At 35.0% G+C, this 22,087-nt stretch overlaps 1 protein-coding gene across 3 annotated transcripts; it reads right to left on the reverse strand.

The window, feature by feature from the left end:
* Window positions 1-2,609: 2,609 nt before the first annotated feature.
* Window positions 2,610-21,611, reverse strand: LOC102585888 (centromere/kinetochore protein zw10 homolog). Of its 3 annotated transcripts, none has more exons than XM_015306472.1 (14): window positions 20,942-21,611; window positions 18,671-18,808; window positions 18,377-18,547; window positions 14,216-14,377; window positions 12,781-13,014; window positions 12,551-12,712; window positions 10,982-11,074; window positions 10,625-10,720; window positions 4,282-4,410; window positions 4,110-4,187; window positions 3,860-4,018; window positions 3,545-3,695; window positions 3,382-3,464; window positions 2,610-3,065 (listed from the first exon to the last, which is right to left on the reverse strand). In XM_015306472.1, exons 1-14 carry the CDS (start codon window positions 21,488-21,490, stop codon window positions 2,964-2,966), a joined length of 2,307 nt encoding a protein of 768 aa, XP_015161958.1. In that variant the 5' UTR covers window positions 21,491-21,611; the 3' UTR covers window positions 2,610-2,963. The 3 variants fall into 3 exon arrangements, with proteins under 3 accessions (XP_015161958.1, XP_006342259.1, XP_015161959.1); XM_006342197.1 differs by having other exon boundaries at window positions 12,551-12,700; window positions 20,942-21,610; XM_015306473.1 differs by lacking the exon at window positions 14,216-14,377.
* Window positions 21,612-22,087: the final 476 nt, after the last annotated feature.

Here is a 22,087-nt window from a genome sequence, read left to right on the forward strand (position 1 = left end):
CAAAAAAGAATAAATAAAGAGTTGTCAGTTATGTAAATGAAGGACCAGCTAGGTTAGGCAATAATGGTAAACAAATAAAGAAGGAACAAAAATAACTTTATATCAATATTACAAATCTCACTTCTAATCTTAAGAGATACATAAAAGGATATTGCAACACATCATTCCAGCTGTTCAATCTAATCATCATTCATCACCAACTAAAGTCACAACACCTCAAAAATTAATAAATAAAGAGTTTTAAGTTATATATATTGAAGAGAAAATATTTGATCGTGAAAATTAATGGAACTTTTTGAAAACTTGATACATGTCATCAGTATTTTAAAAGACTCTGTGAGACTCGGCCTTGGGGTTCACTCCGAGGTGGGGCTCTAGCAAAACTCTTTGAGATTTAAGTGTGGGGTTTAATTTTGTAAGACTTACCCCTTAAGCACCCGACTGTACGCTCTAAGTCCGACCAACACTTTGGGCTCGCCTAACAGATCTTACACAAGTTATGTGTTAAATTCTTTAGTTAACATTGTTGACCTCATAATTCTTGAATAAATGAATGATACATAATAGTTTTTTAATCTATAGAAAGAAGATTGAGAGTAACTCAAATAACAAGTTGTAGTATACGTTTTTACTATTTGGTAATACTGTGAGAGTGATTATATATTACATAACATTTCTTTTAATAATAGATAGCAAAATTGTACTTTTTCACTTATCGTTGGTCTTCATGTTTTTTTTCATATGTCTCAAAATTATCATATTTTATTTAGCTATTTGAAAGTAATTTTTTTTAGTCATGATGGAGTGATGTTTTTAATATAATACTAGTAAGTTCTATTGATTATTTTCTTTTAGGGGGTAAATTGTATAGTATGATAATAATATATTTTTTTAGAAACAATGATTCTTTTATTCTTAGAAAGTTAAGATATTAGATTATTTATATCATCATATAATAATCCAGAAATTGCAATAGAAAAGAAATAAGGCTGGTTTCTGATGATTTTATACTTATATATTAATCATGTTAGAAGTTTTATTTTCTATGAGTTTTCTTAATCATGTTTATAATTATTTCAAGGGCAAATTACAGAAATCACATACTTTAAAGGCAAAATTACAATTTATCGCTTAAAAGTTTATAATTACAGAAATTCCTCATTTTCTCGCATCAAATTAGTGTATCAGCGCTTATATTATTGTATCTCACGCATTAGATTAATGTATCAGCGCTATGTATCAGCGTTTATATTATTGTATCTCGCGCATGTATCAGCACTTATATAACTCTGATACATTAATATGATGCGTGAGATACAATAATATAAGAGTTGATACATTAATCTGATGCGCGAGATACAATAATATAAGCGCTGATACATTAATCTGATGCGCGAAAATGAGAGATTTTGGAAATTTTGTAAAACTTATAGGGGATAATGATAATAAGTAAATTAAAATGTGGAATTTCTGTAATTTTTCCTTATTTGAAACTATTGATGTATTTTTATAATTTTGTGTTACTATATTATTATACTATATTCTAAATTAAAAATTAAAAGATCTATAGGGCTGACGCCCCATGTCTCGAGGCTTACGCCTCACCCTATGCTAAGTAAAATGTCCTGCCTCACGTTCCACCTTTTAAAACACTGTGTCACTATCTTTTTTATTTTTTATGAACATTGAACACATAAGATAAGAGAAAATATATGTATATTATGAAATTTGTTATAAATTCATTGAATAGTGAATTGTCCATTTAGTTTATTCATGAACTAACATTCATGTAATATGTGTTCTCAAGGTGATATGAACTTTTTTGAGATAACAATGTATCTATTAATTTGGCATTCATCGTGGTGGCCTTTGAAGTGATTTCTCTACTTATAAATAGAGATATCATTCTCCATGTATGACACATTTGAATAAGAAGAAAAGTTTTCTCCTTCATCTACTTATCTTGTCTTCTTCTCTTTAACATTTATATTATTTTGAGCTTGATTTTATAACAGAATCTTAATTTTCTAAAAGACATTTTCTGCTTTACGTTAATATCAACAATTAAAAGGTAATTAAAGAGGAGTATAATAAATGATAAATGACAGGAACAGTTCCTATAGTACGTCCTCAGTTCACTTTTATTTGTTATAAATATTTGAATTTGACACATTTTTAAATTCTTCCATATTTGATTGGTCAAAATATTTTCCATTAAAGAACATACCAATACAATCTCATAAGTGGGCTCTAAAAGGAAAACGATTTTCCTAATGAAAATAAAAAGAAAACAAATTTTATGAATAAGTTCATTGCTTTCTTGTCACTACGCAACACCCACTCCTAGATCATTCCGCCTCATTCAACCCAATAGTTGTTTGCTACATATAAATGTTCTTGAAATTATATATTTTTGCTAACTCTAGAAAATAAGTAAGAAACTCGTTCCCTTCGTACCAAACACGGGTGGCACATGAATATGGCTGCAGTGATTCAGGTACAACATTCAGAAGTCAGAACGATACACAAATATTATGCTTTCAAAAATGAAAGAATTTACAAGCAACTGGACAACTAACTTAAATATAACAGCCCAAAAGAAACAGAGGTCAATGCGAACATCTTTTCACCTTACAATTGCTAAATTGAGAAAATGCAGATCAACTCTAATTCCCATCAACTCAAAGAATTTAAAATGTGTCATGTCTGCTAGTTGTATGATATTCTCATAAATGTACAATGAACCAATTTACATTTCACATGAAGAAGCTTATCAAGTAGATTCTATGGTTCGAACTGCCAAACTCCACTAAATACATAAAGATAGCAATTCATTGATTTTAGAACTTAGATAAATGGACTATAGAAGGCTCCTGAAGCAACAAAAAATATTGATCGCAAAACTTATCAAGGTTGAGAGAGATCCAACACATGTAAAACTTCTAGCTGTAGCAACCAATGAGCTAACTGTAACTGAAAGCTTGGTAATATCTACTTTCTATTCTTCGTAAGCACTCTTTCCTCAGAGGTGAATCTGCAAATATGGCTCTGATGAAGTCTTCAACCTGAAAACCAGATAGCTAATAAATATGGCATGATAATTCAAACCCAAGAAAAACAGATTTCATCAAGGTAATGCATTCCAATGGAAAATAAATGGTTGTCGACTCTGGTTGCCAGCAACCAGAAACCTATGATGCTTCACACGAGACACTATCTTAAGTCAGTTCGGGAATAAATTACAGGCTGCATTACTAAAATAATTCTTCTTTTTAGGATGTTCCTTTATAGATCCTCATTCTATACGTGAAACACAGCACATTCCAACCCAACCAATTATGAGATCCTGGTAATTGATGTTTGATTTTTCTTTACACATACCTCTGATTGCTTAAAACCATGGTTGACAAGTTCATCAGTCTCCCAAGCTGCAGTAATAGATTTCAATGGCATATCCAGGAGATCTATTGACAATGACCAGCAGAAAGAAAAAAAAAGTAAGGTTGAGAATCACTTCATTCTGGAATATGTACAATAAGAATACCTGCTAGCTTGCGTAATTTCCGAAGGGATGGTATAAGATCATCAAGAGTTTGTGCAGGAGATTCCTGCAACTTTCCTGTCTGGTTAATAGCCAATACAGAGTCCAACAAAGAAGACAGATTCTCGAATAGCAGATAAATCAGCCTTTGGAGCTGTAAACAAACAAATTAGCCTATAAGGTCAAGGAACTGTAAGAAACTATGTGCTACTTCAATTCGATCTGGTAAATCATTCTTCTTCACACAATTCGATGGCTTAATACATGCAGAGTCTGAATCTGTCTGGTCAAATACCAGAAAAAGATTTTGGTCCTCACCTGCAATGTTTCTTCTGCAGCAATATCATCTAGGAGGATGATATCACTTGCTATTCTTGAAAAGACTTCCTCCAGGACCGTGCTCATACTTCTCTTGTAGGCAGAAGGTAGGAGTAAATGATGCCATATAATATATACTTTCTCAAGTATGAAAATCACCTGCAGAGAAATGCTTAGGTCCTATTGTAAGGATTGAATATTTGTAGGAAAAACCATTTCCAGTAGGGAAGCACAAATCCCTAAACTGTACCTGGTCAATGCTCAACTTAGCAGATTCATATTGCTTCATTTGGTGAGTATTATGAAATCCATCGGCTCCATCAATAACCTAGGATCACATGATAGCCAGCAAATATAATCATTGAGATGTAAACCTGTAAGAAACTAAAATGGGCTTTTGTAAGCTCTGCGCGGAAAGTTACCTGTTTTAGGTTATAAATGACAAGTTTAATTTGTCTTTGTAAAACTTCTTCCGCAAGCATCTGGAATCTTGGAGCCAAATCAGCAAATACAACAAGTTCCTTCATTGAAGCTGGAAAGTCTGAGCGGTACTGAAACAATTAACCGTCAGCTTTAACCAATAATGTAAAGGAAGTGCAGATGGAATCACAAGTGCGAAAATGCAAGTAGTACAATCAAGAAAGACATGGAAGCTTGAGATCTAATGCCTAGCAATTTTCTTCAGTAACTATGTTGTTGTTTCTCATGTCATATTCAAGATCATACATGGTGCAAAAGTTAATAAGCATTTTAAAAATCCATGGTTGGTGTGCATATATATATTCAATTAGTATTCAAAAGAAAAGGCTTAGGTACTATAACTCAGCCGAGCTTAATATGGTAAAACTTGGGCAACTGCACTTCTTAATTATGTCATAGTATTCGGATATATACATCGAGAGTAATGGATACAAAGAACGTTTGGCATAGATCTATGCAACTACTACTGGATCACACTGCACATTTGTATCATATAGTGGCAGCAGAGGTGAAGCCAAGATTTGAACTTTATGGGTTCTGTTTTTTTTTTGTATAACCTTGGTGTTTAGGTCAGCTTGCGCGCACCTCGACTAATATCATGGGATACTTGTCACCTCCAACCAGCAGCAACAGGTACCAAGTAACTCTGTCCACCAAGGCTAGGACAATTAGGAAGAAATCACCTAGTGTTTTGTCTCTTTCAGTTTTGAACCTGAAACCTCATGGTTATCAACCCACTTCATTGACCACTAGGTCACATTCTTGTGTTTGTGTTTGGACAAACCTGTACGTAAGCCTTCTAGTTCCAATCCTAGTTTTTGAAGGACCAAATATTCGCCTGGGATTCTCTTTATCTACTAAAATTTGGAGCTCTGGTACTCTCAAGAACTCATGAAGAGGCAAAAATGGCTGGGTTAAGAATAAAAGGTTGTGCTGGAAGACACACCATAACCTTGGAAAATCATGTAAATATACTTTGTTGTTTTATTGCTCCTATACTAAATTTAAATTTAATCTTCTCGTGTTTGGTCTGCCCCAAAATTTAATTCTAGTTTCTTAAAATGAAACTTTTACCATATAATATTGCACGAAAAGTCAGACAAGGCACCCTAACAAAATCTAGCTTTTAAAATTCTATTTTTTAAAAAAATTGAAATTTAAAAGATGAGTGGTTGCCCCTAGTTCCCCTGGTTAATTCTCCTAATAATCACATTAATTTTCTGATGGGTACAGAATGTTTTCTCAGGGTTCTGTCCAAACTATTCTTCCAGCAATGAAGAATAGGAGAGGTGGGCGTCTTTCCGGTTCATATGCTAATAAAATTAACGAAAAAGGGCCTAAAATACCCCTCAACTATGCGAATTGGTACAAAATTACCCTTCTTTTTTTTTTGAGATAAAGGTAACTGTGTATTCACAAAAGGACTCATCATCAAATAAATGATGAGCATAGGTCACTTACAATCTCATCAGAGCATATCAAAACTACCCTATGGGAGATTACAAAATTACCTATGAAGTCATCAAAAAAGTTCTATATCCCCCCATCATATCTTGTTTACACCAAAGTACAAAGACTAAGACAATTCATTCTAATTTTCTGGATGTTGTTTCTCTTATCCACAAAGCATCTTCCGTTCCTTTCTTTCCATAGGGACCACCAGATGCAGGCTGGGATTAACTCCCACCAATCTTCATTTGACTCCCTTCTTCCTATCTCCTTCCAGCTGTAGAGCAAATCCTTAGTGGACTTTGGAATTGCCCATCATACACCAAGAAGACCAAGAAACATGTTCCACAAGCTTGTAGCTACTTTGCAATGAAGGAATAAGTGATTATTAACTTCTGCATCTCGATCACACATAAAGCATCTTGAGCATAATTGTCTGCCTTTCTTTTGAAGCACTTCATGTGTTAAGCAGGCCCTTTTGCACACTAACCAAGCAAAACATGAGATCTTCAATGGTATTTTTATCTTCCATATTAACTTCCATGGCCAGTTTCTGATCTGTGTTTGGCCAATATTGTATCTGCAGTAACATGACTTTACTGTAAACGCACCTTTGCTTTGCCATCTCCAAATGGCTTATCAGGTTCAGTGGAGGTGCCGTGGGAAGGCATTGACGATCTGAAACAGATTAATGACCTCTCGATTTCCCAATCATTGAAAGCTCTCCTGAAAATGAGGTTCCAACCCTGAGGGCTCCATAGCTGTGAGATTGTGGCCTTGTTTTGAGTGGTGAGCATAAACAGGTCTGGGAAGAGTGATTGCAGGCTTTCATCCCTTCTTCTACCTTTCGGGCCTAAAATGCCCTTGACGTCAACCTTTTAGCTCTATTTTGCCCTCATCTTTAACAGCCCAAATTTATTTATGATGTGTCACTATTTTGTTGGCTACCCTAATAATTAATTTAACTAATTAAAAAACCCATATACCCACCCAAAAAAGCCCCACCCTTTTTTAATCCAAATCTTTTAACCTAACTTTCATCCCCAAACCTTATAACCTAAAAATAACATATGCTCTTTCTAACCATAGTCTTTCAGCAGATCGATTCCTGCAATAGAAAAACTTCTTTGTATATTATGCAACTCACAACAGACAAGAACACCTAGCCACCTAGAGTCTTCAATCTTTCTTTTTCTGTTTTCTACATGCCCTTAAATCGCAAGAGTTCTTTTTTCTTCTAGCAGGAAACAAATGTTTTCCCTCTCTTAATTTTAAAAAGAGTCAATGAGAAGGTAATTGCATTTTCTGTAATGTCAGATGCAAGACAATCTATACACCTACATAACAAGGTAGACTAGGCGATTTAACATCAAACCTATGGAGAAATATTTGCATAAACCAAAGTGTTTTTGGCTCTCTGCCTATCCATCCCTCTCAGCATACTTCCTCCCCTTTTTTTTTTGTATAAAGGTAACATTTGTATATCAATCATCAGCTCAAAGCTGGTATCCAAAAATTTACATCATATCCTCCCTCCATACTTCCTCCCCTTTAGAGTCCCCCTTTAAGTAATTGGACAATTCCTCTGTGACAATGTCAGTGGCGGAACCACATGTATTTATCAAAAAAATTATCAAGCAATAAATCAGGCAACTATGCCTCAGGTCAAACCAGTTTGGGATTGATGAAATGAGTCTTCCATATATCCAATCCTAGAGCTCATTCCATTGCAACATTATCATTTTAAGCTTATCTTTTAAGGCAAATAAGTATTTTCTAGATCTCACACTTGTATCTTCCTGGACCTCATGTAAGTGCAACAACAAGAAGCTAATGCTTAATTTGATCAAGTCTTTAGCTGAGTCAGTAAATGAAAAGGTTTCTGTTAGAATAAGAATAGGTTTATACAATCCTATTAGAATAGGAATAGGAATAGAAATAGAAATAGGAATACTAAATAGTATCCTACTTGGTAAAGGATTGTATTCTAGGGTCTATAAATAGGGTCTCAATGTAATAATGTAGACACAACAACACAATTCAATAATATTATTTTCCTATATTTCTCACATGATATCATAGCCTCTATGATCTTGGTAAATAATCAAAGAGCTTCCACTGCCGGCGGGCGGCTATTATCCATATATGCCGCCTGTCCGGCCAATGATTATGTTCACAAAAGTTGTGTAGTACTGTGCATCTCTCCGGATTACTTTTCATATTTAATTTGCGTAGTACCGTGGGTTTTACCGAACTACTTTCCCATATCTGAGTTGCATAGCACCATGTGTCTTTTCGGTGACTCCTCAGATTTGATTTGCGTAGTTCCATTCGTCTTTCCGGTGACTCAAATCTGATTTGCATAAGGTTGTGCCATCATTCCAATCCTACCCATATAATTTCTTTTTTTCAGTAGGGTTGTGCCATCATTCCGACCCTACTCATATTATTTCTCTTTTTCAATAGGATCGTGCAGTCAATCCGATCTTTCCTATATAATTTCTATTTTCCAGTTGGGTTGTGCCATCATTCCGACCCTACCTATATAATTTTATTTTTTAGATTGTGGCCATTTTCAACTATCAATTCTAATACTCCGGCTATGAGCATGTTTCGGCCAGTTTTTCAATGACTTTCTTGTTTAATATTGACTCGTCTATTGATTCCAACATGATCCACACACTTTATACTAGATTTTGAGCACTTTGTTGCTCAGGAGGAGTTTAGTAGCCTTGTATGTCAATTGTGTAAGTCACTCTATAGTCTGAAACAGTCTTTGCAAGCTTGGTTTGGGAAGTTCCAACACTGTAATTTTATCACTCTGTGTTTTATCGGCATTATGCATCAAATTCAGTATTTCATGAGAAGACCAAGCACATTGAGATTGATTGTCAATTTTGTGAAGTCAGATATCTCACCAAGCCTCTCATCGGTCCTCGTGTTTACATTTGTAACAAGCTAGGTACATGAATTGTATGCACTAGCTTGAGGGGGAGTGTTAGAATAGGAATAGGTTTATACAATCCTATTAGAATAGGAATAGGAATAGAAATAGAAATAGGAATACTAAATAGTATCTTACTTGGTAAAGGATTGTATTCTAGGGTCTATAAATAGGGTCTCAATACCCTTCGGGGTGGCCCAGTGGTTTGAGCTTGGGACTTCCATGTTGGAGGTCTCAAGTTCGAAACCCCTTGCCAGCGAAAGCAAGAGGTTTGCCTTCTGGGTCGAGCTCGTTGCACCAGGCTTGCCTAGTGCAGGTTACCTCTCCTATGTGGTTTGCAAGCTATTGCATAGGAGCGGGGGTTTTACCCTGTGCGCACCCAAAGGGTAGCGGCTGCGGGTTTCCCTTGTCATAAAAAAAAAGAAGAAAAAAGATGCACTTCTATATTCATCAGTGAATCCGTGCATACAGAGAGGGGAGGGGAAGAAAGCAAAAAAGAGGGGGAGAGAGAGAAGAAAGGAAGGGGGGGGGGGGGGGAGCCAGTTTCAACCTATAATCAGTGTTGCTAACGTAACTTTACGACAGCAACAACTACGCCTTAATCTCCAAAAAAGTAAAGACCGGCTACGTGATTCCTCATTGTCCATATCACGCCATTTAATCTCATCTCAAGTCAATATTTTATTTTTAGGTTATAAGGTTTGGGGATGAAAGTTGGGTTAAAAGATTTGGGTTAAAAACTGGTGGGGATTTTTTGGGTGGGTATATGGGTTTTTTAATTAGTTAAATTAATTATTAGGGTAGCTAATAAAATAGTGACACGTCATTAATGAATTTGGGCTGTTAAAGATGGGGCAAAGTAGAGCCAAAAGGTTGATGTCAAGGGCATTTTAGTCCCGAAAGGTAGAAGAAGGGTAATTTTGTACCAATTCGCATAGTTGAGGGGTATTTTAGGCCCTTTTACGTAAAATTAATACTTTAGAAAGCGAAGCATTTGAGGCACAGAACAAAGCTTGATAAAGCAATGTATGAAGAGGAGTATCGATGAAGAGCTTCAAGGACTCCATGATAATCTGCAAAGCGCTAAGGTATTTGTTATTTTTAGACTTAGTTAAGTGCAGTCTCAACCAGAGTAGCTGTTACTCCCTTTCTAAGGTTGTTGCAGGTTTCACTTTGGTTTTACTTTATCAGATGTAAAAGTGGTTTTGCTTTCTTCTGTCTTTCTTTCTTTGTTTCTTTCTTTATCTCACTTTTGTGAAGGGATATCATCTCAGTGTTATCCTTGCTTTCTGATCATCATGTGTATTTCATTACTTTATTGTGTATGAATACTCGATACACACAATCCTCAACACCATTCTAGCTAATGATTAGTCTAGCTATCAATTGCATCATACTTCTGCTGTTTATACGATTAACTTCTCTCTTTGATTTCATTAGTTGTTCGTTTGCATGCTTTATTTATATCTTTAGATTGTCTGGGCAATGCCTCTTTATCTAGTTGTTTGAAAACATCAGTGTCCACATATATGGGGAAAATGTGATTTTATTACCTAGAAACAAAGAAACGGTATATATTAATTGCTATGCTTTCTTCATTGTTGCTCTTCTTCTTTTACTTGGGTTTGATGCACTTGAACCAAGGGTTTTCTGGAAACAGCCTCTCTACCTCCACAAGGTAATGGTAAGGTCTGCGTACACCCTACCCTCCCCAGATCCCACTTCGTGAAATTTCACCGGGTATGTTGTTATTGTTGTTTAATCACATTAAATCAAAATGGACATCTATTTGGGATCGCCAGAGCAATTTTTGCTTGCAGTACGACATGCGAAGGCAGAGAAAATTGAAGTAACTAAAACAGAAATGAAGAAAAAATTTCATCCATGCTTACCTCAAATGCAAGTCCAAGTATCTCCTGAGATAGATAGTGGCAATCATTGTGAATAAGAACGGCAGAATGGTTGATGGAATCAAGCTGTCTTTCGAACTATGCAAGTCAAACATGGAGGAAAACCAGAAAAAGAAGAAAAGAATAGGCATTAATGACATAAATTATGAGCATGAAAAAGCTACAAAAGACTGACACCAAACTGTCCTTGCCCTGAAGACTCAGAGGGTTATGACAAGAAAGAAAAAGAAACTTTTTGCTAAATGCATTCGCATACGTGTCGGAGATGGAGAAAAGCTGGATAGCACAAAACAAGCATGTTCTGCATGGGTTTATGATGCAGGTCTCTTCTACACTAACCTTGACAGGTATAATAGCTTCATAAAGAAGTAGAGCATCCCTAGCAGAATGATAGAATTCCAACCCAACTCTAGAAGATGACAAGCAAACATCCTGCATATTGAAACCATTTTCCGCAGGGTCATTAGAGGAAAGGACGTAGGAAAAAGTGCAAGGTAAAGTAAACAAACAAAAATGGTAGAAGAGCCAGAGAAACAAGACCAGTAAAATTCCTTCAACATCAGTCCTGACAAGAAAATAAGAAACTGACAGTCGAAGTCATAACTCATAAATATGCAAAAAAAACTTAGCATATTCCATTGGTTACAACAGAATCTGCAGCTTAAAAAACTCACTGTGCCCTCCATGCATTAAACTAAGGAATTGCACATCACAAACAATTGAAATATGAAAGCATTATAAACTAAATCAGCACTCTTTTTTCTTATGACGGTGGTATCCGGGCTAGCATGCACACCTCGACTAATTCCACTGGGTATCAGGTTCCTCCCATCAACACAGGTGCCGGGCAACTCTTCCCACCAAAACAATTAAGTTGGTTTACTTTTGTTTTCGTTTTCCTTCAATTTTTAACCATTGTTGTAATTAAGGTTAATTACCTTCTATTGCACTCCCTAAAAAGTGATCATGACTTCAGTCAAACAACTTTTCTGGAAAAAACATACTTCCTAAAGCAAATTCAATAAAACAGTACTAAAAAGCCTCCTAGTTAACAACATTGCTTTAGCAGCCACTGAAAAGCTTATATTAACTTAAAAACACAGCAAGAATGATCAATCTGCCTTGGCAATGGAAATGTTTATATCTCTGCAAGATAGATGATGGTGCGCAACTGTGATTAGTTATATAGTAAAAGAAGAGGGAATTTTTTGAGGTGTCTTTTCTCTTTGTTCAGCTCATACAGACAAGGTGGAAAGAAAACAGAAGAATGAACACTGTGAACTCATGCAAGTGAGCCAGTCACAAAAATTTACGATCAAAGAGAGATTAACCATGAACTTCATTGACTAAATACTGGACAATATCATCTTCTTCTTTTCCTGGATAACCAAGAAATCCCCAAGGGATAGTGGCTCATGTTCGAAACTAGGTGGAGAATAGGCCTGACCCTTGTGCTTCTCCACTTGAATAACAGGCTACTGTATGTGGCAGGGTTCAAACCCATGATATGTGCCTAACACACACATCATGCGTTGTGCTCTTACCACTAGACGAAAGCTCTGGGGGTTGGGATGATAAAATCTTTGTTATAGATGCTCTTCCAAATTAACCTCTCGCTTCAAAATTTCGCCCCTCCTATATCTCTTTCAGCAATGCTGGAAAAGAAGCTAAATATAAAACGCTTTGACCTGAAAATATCTAAGTTCTATATCAAGACACTTCTTGATACTAAAGGATGGGCATCAATAGTAAGATGAGCAAAGAACGAAGTAAGCAAACCTTGGTCCTTTGAGATAGCTTAAAAGGGAAAGCAAAGGAAGACAGAGGGGAGAGAGGAGAAAGTAAAACAATTTGGTTGTTCACAAGAAACAAAAATCTATGTGATTCTTTAAGCTTCAGTGAACTGACCTTGAGTGTTCCATGAACTAACTTCATTAGTTGTGACGCTGCTTCAGACACCACACATCTCTCAGATGTAAAAAGCAAATCGACAACAAGGTCAGATGAACTTTCAGCATTATCATCATCCTTAACTTTAGAGTTTCTCCTAGTGCCATCCTGCAGACAGAGCTTTACAGACATTCAAAACCTAAGACATTGACAATTTAAAATGCAAAAGTACAACAGTTGGTACTTACCTCAGGAAGGCGGAAGTCAGACTGTAAAAGTTGATTTCTTGCCTTGGCCAAAATCTCAACCTTTTTCCTCGATGCAAAATGAACCTCCACATTATCTGCAAATTTGCTCAATCTTTCATCCTTGCCATCAGAGGAAGCAATGAACATTAACTCCTTCAAACTTGCCTCAAAGTTAGATGTGCACTTTACAATTTTCTGAAAGTCTGCCAGTTTGGAAGCATCATCAGGCACTTTCTGAAACAAGAATATCAAAATTGTGAATTCAACATTATAATAGAACCTAGTCAACAATGAGAATTATGCATGCTAATCAGTTGTTTTCGTTATCAAGTGCTATCCAGAAGAATAAAAACCAGTAAATATTTGATGCTTCATTAGTCTGGTAATGCACATTTTGCTAGTCATGGCAAAACTCCTAAGATATATGATATGTTAAGGAAAAGAGAATCACCCACACAAGCATGCCCACTAAAATACTTGATTTGTCAAATTGGTTTTTCACTGCATTGTTGAGAATCTCTGACAAAAGACAGCCAGAAATATATGTTACCTCGTATATCATATGGACTGATTAAGGGTGATCTCATATGAGTGTAAGTATCTAGTAGGAGTACGTGCAGTTTTTTGCTAGTTCTTTTGTGTATTCTAATGATCTGTGTGAAGTACCTACACCCATATCGCACCCATTCAACACGGGTACGTCAATGCAAATGAAAGAATCCAGGTAACATAGGTCACACTAACATCTTTTCATACCCATTGGAGATGAAATGGGACTGAGAATAATTTCTACTTAACCAAATATGATAGAAAAGTACATGTCAGAGGCATAGTTATCAGTTATCACATCAAGATAAGAGAAAACGTACTAGAGCAACTTAATGAAGCACCTATGCCCATTGGGTCTTTTGTAATCTTTCAATGAAAAACAGAATTTACATCACTTCAGTCAAAACAGGGCCCACTTCAGCAAATTAACCGAAGTTGAGCCAGATACATTGACTCATTCTTCAGAGTAACTACCGGCTATTTTAATGCTTTTAGCTAAATCCATCTAATAAAAGATCTCATTTAACAATATATATGTTTGAAATTTTCTCTCAAAAAACTCTTTTGAAAAGTTAGGTAATCAAATCGCACCCAAAAATTGCTAACAATTACCTATCCTTTCATACAATACATAGAACTATCTTAGTTCTACATGGAAGTGTGAATTACCCAAACTAATACATCAACTGATATATTTAATATATTAGTAATAAGAGTACTAGCAAGGATACATAAAAAAGTAAACAGTCCATCATAAGTAATCCCCTGGAAGGATCTCAACAATATCAAAAGCATTCATAATTGGCACAGACGAAATGAATACTTGTAATAATTCAGATTGCAAAGAGAAACCCCTATGTTAAAGCATAAAGGTATTGAATTGGACCTTGGAGAGGAAGTTGGATACTATCAAATCTGACATCCTTGGCCATGTTAATTTTCCAAAGCACAGCATCCATGTACTATTTTCAAAGCACAAAGACTTACTAATAAACTTGACAACATCAATAAGAACAGAGTACATACTTTCCCCATCAATACTGTCAACCTGCATGTTGAGGCATAGTTCGGTTATTATGGATATTAAGACCTTAGCAGCAATTAGAGTCCTGTTTATTTCAAAGCATAAGGGGGTGGATTTTTTTTTCTTTTCTCATTAATTGTTATATAGGTCAAACAAAATGGTTAGATCATGCAGCTGTTGACACCCAATTTTGACTTTTCTTTCTTCCGATATATTATTTTCGAGCTTTTAATTTAATAACATATAAGATAATCCTTTTTCACAACTATTTTTACTATTACGACTATTCATCTACTAAAATTATACGTTTTATCATCGAAATGATTATTATCACTTTTTACACCTATTCTCCTTAAATAATCTATTGTCGTCATTTTGTTTCAAGTTTCGTATTTTATAAAATTAATTATAAATTCATATTCTTGTATCCATATTTTTATATTAGCATAAAATCGTAATATTGATATTTTTATTTCATAAATTTAATATATATTGTATTAGTTATTGAGTTAGAAACCCAAAATAATTTAAAGAAGAAAGGAAAAAGCCTAAGAAAATTTGATTAAAGCCCAAAAAGCCTCCAGCCATTTTCCAAACCATCTTTCAACCCACATAATTTCTAAATGTCCTAAAATGCCCTTTATCTCCTAGGAAACCTAATTTCAAAATTTGCAACTCAGCAGCTGCTCCTTTTCTCTCTTCCGCCCCTTCCATTTTCAGAAAAAAAACAACAAACTTGTCAACCATGGACAGAGCTCAACTACTCCATTTCCGTGATACATGCATATCAATCATGTGAAGCTGACAAACCTTGAAAAAAAGCTCCAAACGTTGAGATTTGGAAGAGATTTTCTTTTGACCAATTTTGGATTTGAAATTCAAAATCCCGCCCAAACTAAGAGCACTAATCTTCTACTGCTATAAATATTAAGGCTTGGGAAAAGCTTCAACAAGTTTTGGAGGTCACCCTCTTCATCCACAAGTTTCATAATATTTTTAAGATTCTTCTTGATTCATCCTTCTCTGTTAGCTTTCAAGACTTTGCATTTAACTTTCCCGAATTAGTCTCGCTTTTGTTCGCTAAAGGGTGTAGACCGGTGGCTCAAAAACGCCCCAGTTCACTGCCCCAAAAGAGGTCAGTAACATTTATTCTCTTCATTTTCCATTCCACGAGATATGGATGAATTTGTATTTCAATGTGTTGTGAGTTTACTGTTAGTTTTATGTCAGTACTGTTGTGTTTTGGCATTATGATAAGTAAATATACGTCATGACCTCAGTTGATCACTGATTGTAATAGTCGTGGTGTGATAATTGCTTTGTTAAAATCAAAATGTTGAAGTATTTTGTCCATTGTTTGGGCTCTGTTTTATTTCAGAACTTATGTTTCCAAGGACTCATTTTTTTGGTATTAAACTCTTTGGGAAGTATGCTTTATTTGAAATTTGATAAATGAGTGACATAAATGAGTAAATGTTTAGCAGTATGCTTGGGTGTTGTTAATAGAACATGTTCTCCTTTGTTTTACAAAAAAGAAAAGAAAAAAAAAAGTGTTTTTCGCTTCTCGACACTTACTAAGCTTAATCTTCTTCTCACTACATCTTTAAGAACTATGATTCCAGGAACTCTTTTTCCTTAAATTCAAAATCTGATCTAGCACAACTACTATTTCTTAGTATTTGAAAAAGCATGGTTTATTCTAATTAGTCACCCTTTTCTTTGTTTAAATTATAATGAGCTATACTTCTTAAGAGAATTTCCATGCAAAGTTGAATAAACTGTCTAGTTTGCTGGTCATTTTTTTTATAAGAAGTCATATTTCATTAGTGATTTATTTTCTTTAGCTTGGCTTAGTTGATGTTTGAAAGAGCCCTAATGTATGTAATCCTTGGTTTGAGTTTAGACTAATGAATTTAATGGTATTAAAGTCTTGTTAAGAGTAAGGGGTATTGTTGTGAAGTTATCTTTTACAAGTATGTAGATGCCTGCAATTAAGATTGAAAACAAACTTTGAGATTTATATTGTTCCAAGTTTTACTTGATGTCTCATCCTTTAATTTATTATCTTTTTTTTTACATGTACAAAATGGAGCATCGTTGGAGTTGTGATGAAACTCCATCTCAGTCCAAATGGATTGAATTATGCATTAAACGTCGCATTCACACCTCCTAGTTGAGTTGGATTAGTTGGAGTCTCGCAGCTATGTTGGGTTTTTAGAAATGAATCCAACGCCACTCTCCCTTCTCTTATCTTTGCATTTTTGTATATGTTTTTTTTTTTTTTTTTGCTATGACTAACATCCCTTTTAATGTGTTTTAGTTTTCTTTGTTAGTATTTCCCTTTTTTTTTTTATATGAGATAGTTTAGGTGTAAGCTATATTGAGACATAGACCATTTAGCCTCCCAGATCCTTTAAGAATAAATTTCAATATTGTTTAAAGTAGCGTAAAATATCAGTTTTTTTTTCTTTGTCAATCATAATTGAGAATATTTCAGGTCTCAACTTTCCACAAAAATGGAAGGAAGAGAAATTTATTTTTTGCAAATTATTTGCATTAACAAATATCTTTAAGTTATAATTTTGCTATCATGGCAACTTCTAAATGACAGATTTTGGCGTCAAAAGAAAGGGTGTTTTATAGACTATAAAAGAGAAGTCTTTGAGCTTCTAATGTACAAATTTTGGTGTCAAAAATGTTGTTTCTTGATAGCTGAAAAAGTGTACATCTTCGAGTATAAAAGTGCATATTTGTAGCAAAAAAAAAGAAGATATTTTTAAAGGGGTTTTACAGCCTTTCTGAATAGCAAAAAATGCAGATTTTTGGTGTGTAAAATACGACTTTCATTAAGAGTTCAAAGTGCAGATTTTTGTACAAAACATAGGTTGTTTAAAATAAAAATATGTTTTCTTTTTAAGCCCTGATGTACCTCTTTTTTTTAAAATTTTACGAACAAGTTTCCGATGATAGGTATACTTTTATTTTTAAGCAAATAATGGTTGTTAAAGCTGCTGAAACTTTAATCACTTTGTTCTTTAGAAATTTTTGTTAAACTAAGATTAAAAATAAAGTACTTTCCCTAAAAATGTATCTTTCTATATATTCCTGTACGCTCATTTGAATCATAAAAAAAAATAAAAAAACAACAACTAGATTTCCTTTCAAAAAAAAAAAATACTAATTTGGCACCCTTTCAAAAGGTTGGAATTTTTTTTTTCTTTTTTTTTTGAATTTTATACTTAAAGTTTGTTTCTTTTAATCTTAGGCATTGTCATTCTATCTCAATGTTGATATGCACTTAGTTCTAATTTATGATATACTTTTCTCTAAAAATTATTTAATTAACCTAAGTTTGATCGGTAACCGTCTTTAACGGATCTTAAAGGATGCTTAATCCCTTCCCTTTAGGATAACTAGAATTCTTACATAGAATTTCATGTTTAGTAGACCTTAAAATGAAGTTAACTTTAGATAATGACTTAATCATTTTAGGTGCCTTAATTCACCATAATTAATTAGGTGGCGACTTCTTAAGTTAGTTAATAATTTGGAAATCACCAATATGTTCTACACCGTTTAAACCTAGAGTTAAAATGGGGTATGACAGCAGCTTCCAGAATCAAATATAAGGCAAAAAATACAAAGCAGATTAGAATTTTTTTTGAAGAAATCACTCCAACCATGTCCAGGTGAGTGGATTATGTTATCCGAACAACAATCATTTAACTTTTGGAAAAATTATCATCTTTTCTAGTAAACAGTGCAGAATGTCAAAGAAGTTGTGCCTCCAATCCATGTTTGCTCAGACTCTTCAAAAATGCCACCGGATGTGGGTCAGATCCTCCAAAAGTAGTGCATTTTTGTAGGATCCATCACAAGTGCGGCAACATTTTTGGAGAGTCCATACAACATAACTCTCAATATAAAAAATGTTTGGATTCAAATTGAAGTGATGCTTTTGCATAAATGAATATGTATAAATAGCCAAGAGGGAAAACTGTAATGTCGGAATTAAACACTTACATTTGGATCAGCAGATGGAAGTATCTTCAGATTTGCCTTGACACCATTTCCGGACTCCTGATTAATCCATTCCACCACAATAGTTGACCTAAAACTCACCACTGGTATGATTACATGTTTAATCATCAAATCTGCTACTTTTGCCAGCCCATAATCCAAAATACCAACTGCCTAAAAAAGGAAAAATAACATGAATAAAAAGTTGATCACATTTGCTCTAAGTTTACCAGAAATATCAATATATATCAGAAATCCTCAGAAAAAGTGAAATGGAGAGGTATATTTCAAACTCACATCCATTGCTTTTAAAATTGTGTGGAGCTCAATCCCATCAACACCTCTGATGCTCAACTGATACTTCAGGTGAACTGAATTGTTTTCTTGCTCAAACCACACTGCATTGTCCATACATTGCAAAAGCACCTCTTGCATCTACACACCCAAATCCAATTCCTCTAAACAAGAATCACAGAAACTAAATAAAGATCACCAATATATCATCTTCTGTTAACCCAACCACCACCCCCACTCACAGAGAACTTAACCTTGCAAAATAAGCACAGAAAAAATACATAGAAATAAACATAGATATTATAGACATTACAATAAAGGATAAGCCTGGTGCATTAACCCCCCGCTATGCGCAAATTTCGGAGAAAGGACCGGACCACATTGGGTTTTACATATGCAACTTCCCTTGCATTTCTGCAAGAGGTTATTTCCCTGGTCTGAACCCGTGACCACTTGGTCACATGGTGGTAACTTCTACCATTGTGCCAAGATATAGACATCACAATCCTTTTTTTCTTTTGATTGGTGATCCACAACAAAAAATTTCATCAGCAACTCATTACCAAATTCATTGCAGAACGGAAGAAAAAAGATGGTGGCAAGACTGATTTGGAAACCAGAAAATTTAAAGAGGTTCCCTTGCTGCCAGCCTGCCACAGTTAGATGTTAAAAACAACAGAGGACACAACTGCACCACACTTGATTTAGAGGCTCTGATGAACTTCTACATCAATCAACTGTCCCTCAATTCGAAAGGTGGTGTCCGCTATAAGAATCTTCCGTATCTGTTCCTACCTATACGGGCTTATTTAAAAATGGGCAATTCAAATCACTCTTCTTACTGGCACAACTAAATGTTGCAAGCAAAGCAGAATACTAACATAATAAAATCTTGCTCCAGTAAACTATTTAAATATCTCATTAATTAAATCAAAATCATGTGCCACAGCCACTAACTAGTTTGAGGTTAGCTATACGAATCTTCTCTATACATGCAGTTCTATTCAGGCCCATTTCACTCTCAAATAGCTCTACACAGACACACGACATACTACGGGTTGGTAATGGGACCAATATCAAGTTCTGGAAAGACATAGCTGGGGAATACAACTCTTCAAATTGCTTATCCCAATCTTTTTCTAATCTCTAGCAATCCAGATTTCACAATGTCACAAAATAGAACAGGCAGCACTTGGACCCCACTGTTCAGAAGAAATTTACAAGATTGGGAGCTTGATGATATACTCAATCTACTGGAAAGGTTGGAGAATTGCACAGCCAATGATCGGACTTCAGATAGATTAACATGGGGCAACAAAGCTGATGGTATATACTCTGTCAAAGCAGGCTACTCAACTCTTTGTGCCCAGAACGAGATGGTGGAAAGCTGGCCATGGAAATTAATTTGGAAAACAAAATTACCCCCGAAGGTGATTTGCTTCACTTGGACAGCACTCTACGAAGCATGTCCTCAAGATAATCTCAACAGAAGGAAAAATGCACGTTGTCGACAATGCTACATGTGCAAACAATGGATAGAAACTAACAGTCACCTACTGCTACACTGCTTAGTTGCTACAGATATCTGGAATATGTCCTTTTTCAGTTTTTGGGTTCAGTTGGGTCATGCCTGAGAGCATTAAGGATGCTTACATATGCTGGAGTACTTGGAAAGTTGGTAGAGCTATCAGGAAAATCTAGAAAATGGTCCCTGCTTGTATCTTTTGGTGTATTTGGATAGAAAGGAGCCGTAGATGTTTTGATGGAATAGCAACTCCTAATCACAGTGTCAAGGCTAAGTGTCTTAATTTGTTGTATAGCTGGAGTGATTTGTCCCCTGTAAATTCCCCAGACAACTTTTTGGATTTTGTTAGCTCCTTACCTTTAGTATAGGACTCACTGTAATGGAGCTAACACACTCACTTTTGATCTTACACCTTTGTGTACTATCTGCATCTTCTTGATTAGTCTATATTTTTATCTCATACTCCAATGCATCTCCATATGGACATAAAAACCACTACTCCTGAATAAAAAGACTTAATTTTTAATCAATTCTCCAACAAATTTTCAGTAAAAAACTTATGTATTTATTATGTACAACATATCTTCAATAAATAAAAGGCCAAATATTCACCAAAAAAGCTTCAGCAAAAACAATGACAATTCACAAATAAGCCTCAATTTCTACAGTAGATGTTCAAAACGTATTCACTTCCTATAATCATCTTAGCAATTAAAAAATCATATACGAAAATAGTATTGAAATGTTACCTCCTCAAAACACTCAGTCCACTCATCCTTCAACAATCCGTAAACCAAAGGCTGTTTTTCCTCATCATTACTCGTTACCAACACTGCCTTTAACTCCCTTAAGGCTTCAGCCGCTTGTTCAACTCTCCCTGCCTTAATCTTTTCCTTCACAAACCTCAGTCTATCACTCAATTCCAAAATCACATCAAGTAACCCTAACAATTCCCTCTTTTCCTTCACCTCTCTATTTTTTACCAGAATTTCATCAATTACAGCTTTGGTTTGAGCTTCAACTGGATGATCCGAGATGAGTTGAATCAAGTCGGATACTTGAGAAGATAGATTTTCAGATTTTAAAACGACGTCGGAACACTGAGAAAAGAGTGTGGAAAATTCGGAGTAATGTGAGAGAATGTATTGCCGGACTTTGGATTTTATATCGACGGAACGAAGTTGTAGACGGTCGATGAGAAGACGGAGATCTGGAGCAGATAACGGTGAGTTTACATCGTCGATGTCCGGCGACGAGAGTAGATCTCTAACATTAATTGAATTGAACAGTACGTCCATGTCTCGCCGGAAAACTCCCCTTTCCCTCTCGCGGCCGTTTTCAATTACTCACGTAGTAAAATAGATTGAAACCATTCCCAAATGACAAAAGCTCTTCTAATTAAATTTTGTTTGTATTTCCTAAAATACGTATAGGCTATTGAGGATATTCATATAACTATAGAAAAAGAAAACACAATTCAAGATTGACCTATTTTTTACCTGAAATTTCCTAGAAAACAAACTTCTATTTAAAATAGATAGACGTTAATTCTAAAAAAACGACGTTAGAAACAGTGGTGGATTCAGAATCTGATGATATGGGTGCTCATCATAAAGTTGCTAGCCAAGAAAAATAAAATTCAACAGTGAAAAAGTATAAAAAAAAGTTAAAAATTATGAAGAAGTTCAGTTTGCGTTTTTTCAACAAAAAGTTAAGTTTTACCAAGATCCAAACCCTAGGTGCAGGGCATGATGACATAAGAATTCAACTTTGGAACCAACACACTTACCGGATGCTTTGTTTAATGGGCATGCTGAGGAATATGTTATATAACATTTTCAGTATTTTCTATATACATATACAAAATTTTCGTCGGGGTTAATGGGTGCTCGAGC

Source organism: Solanum tuberosum, unplaced genomic scaffold, assembly GCF_000226075.1.
Source record: "Solanum tuberosum cultivar DM 1-3 516 R44 unplaced genomic scaffold, SolTub_3.0 scf00033, whole genome shotgun sequence".
Taxonomy (NCBI): Eukaryota; Viridiplantae; Streptophyta; class Magnoliopsida; order Solanales; family Solanaceae; genus Solanum; species Solanum tuberosum.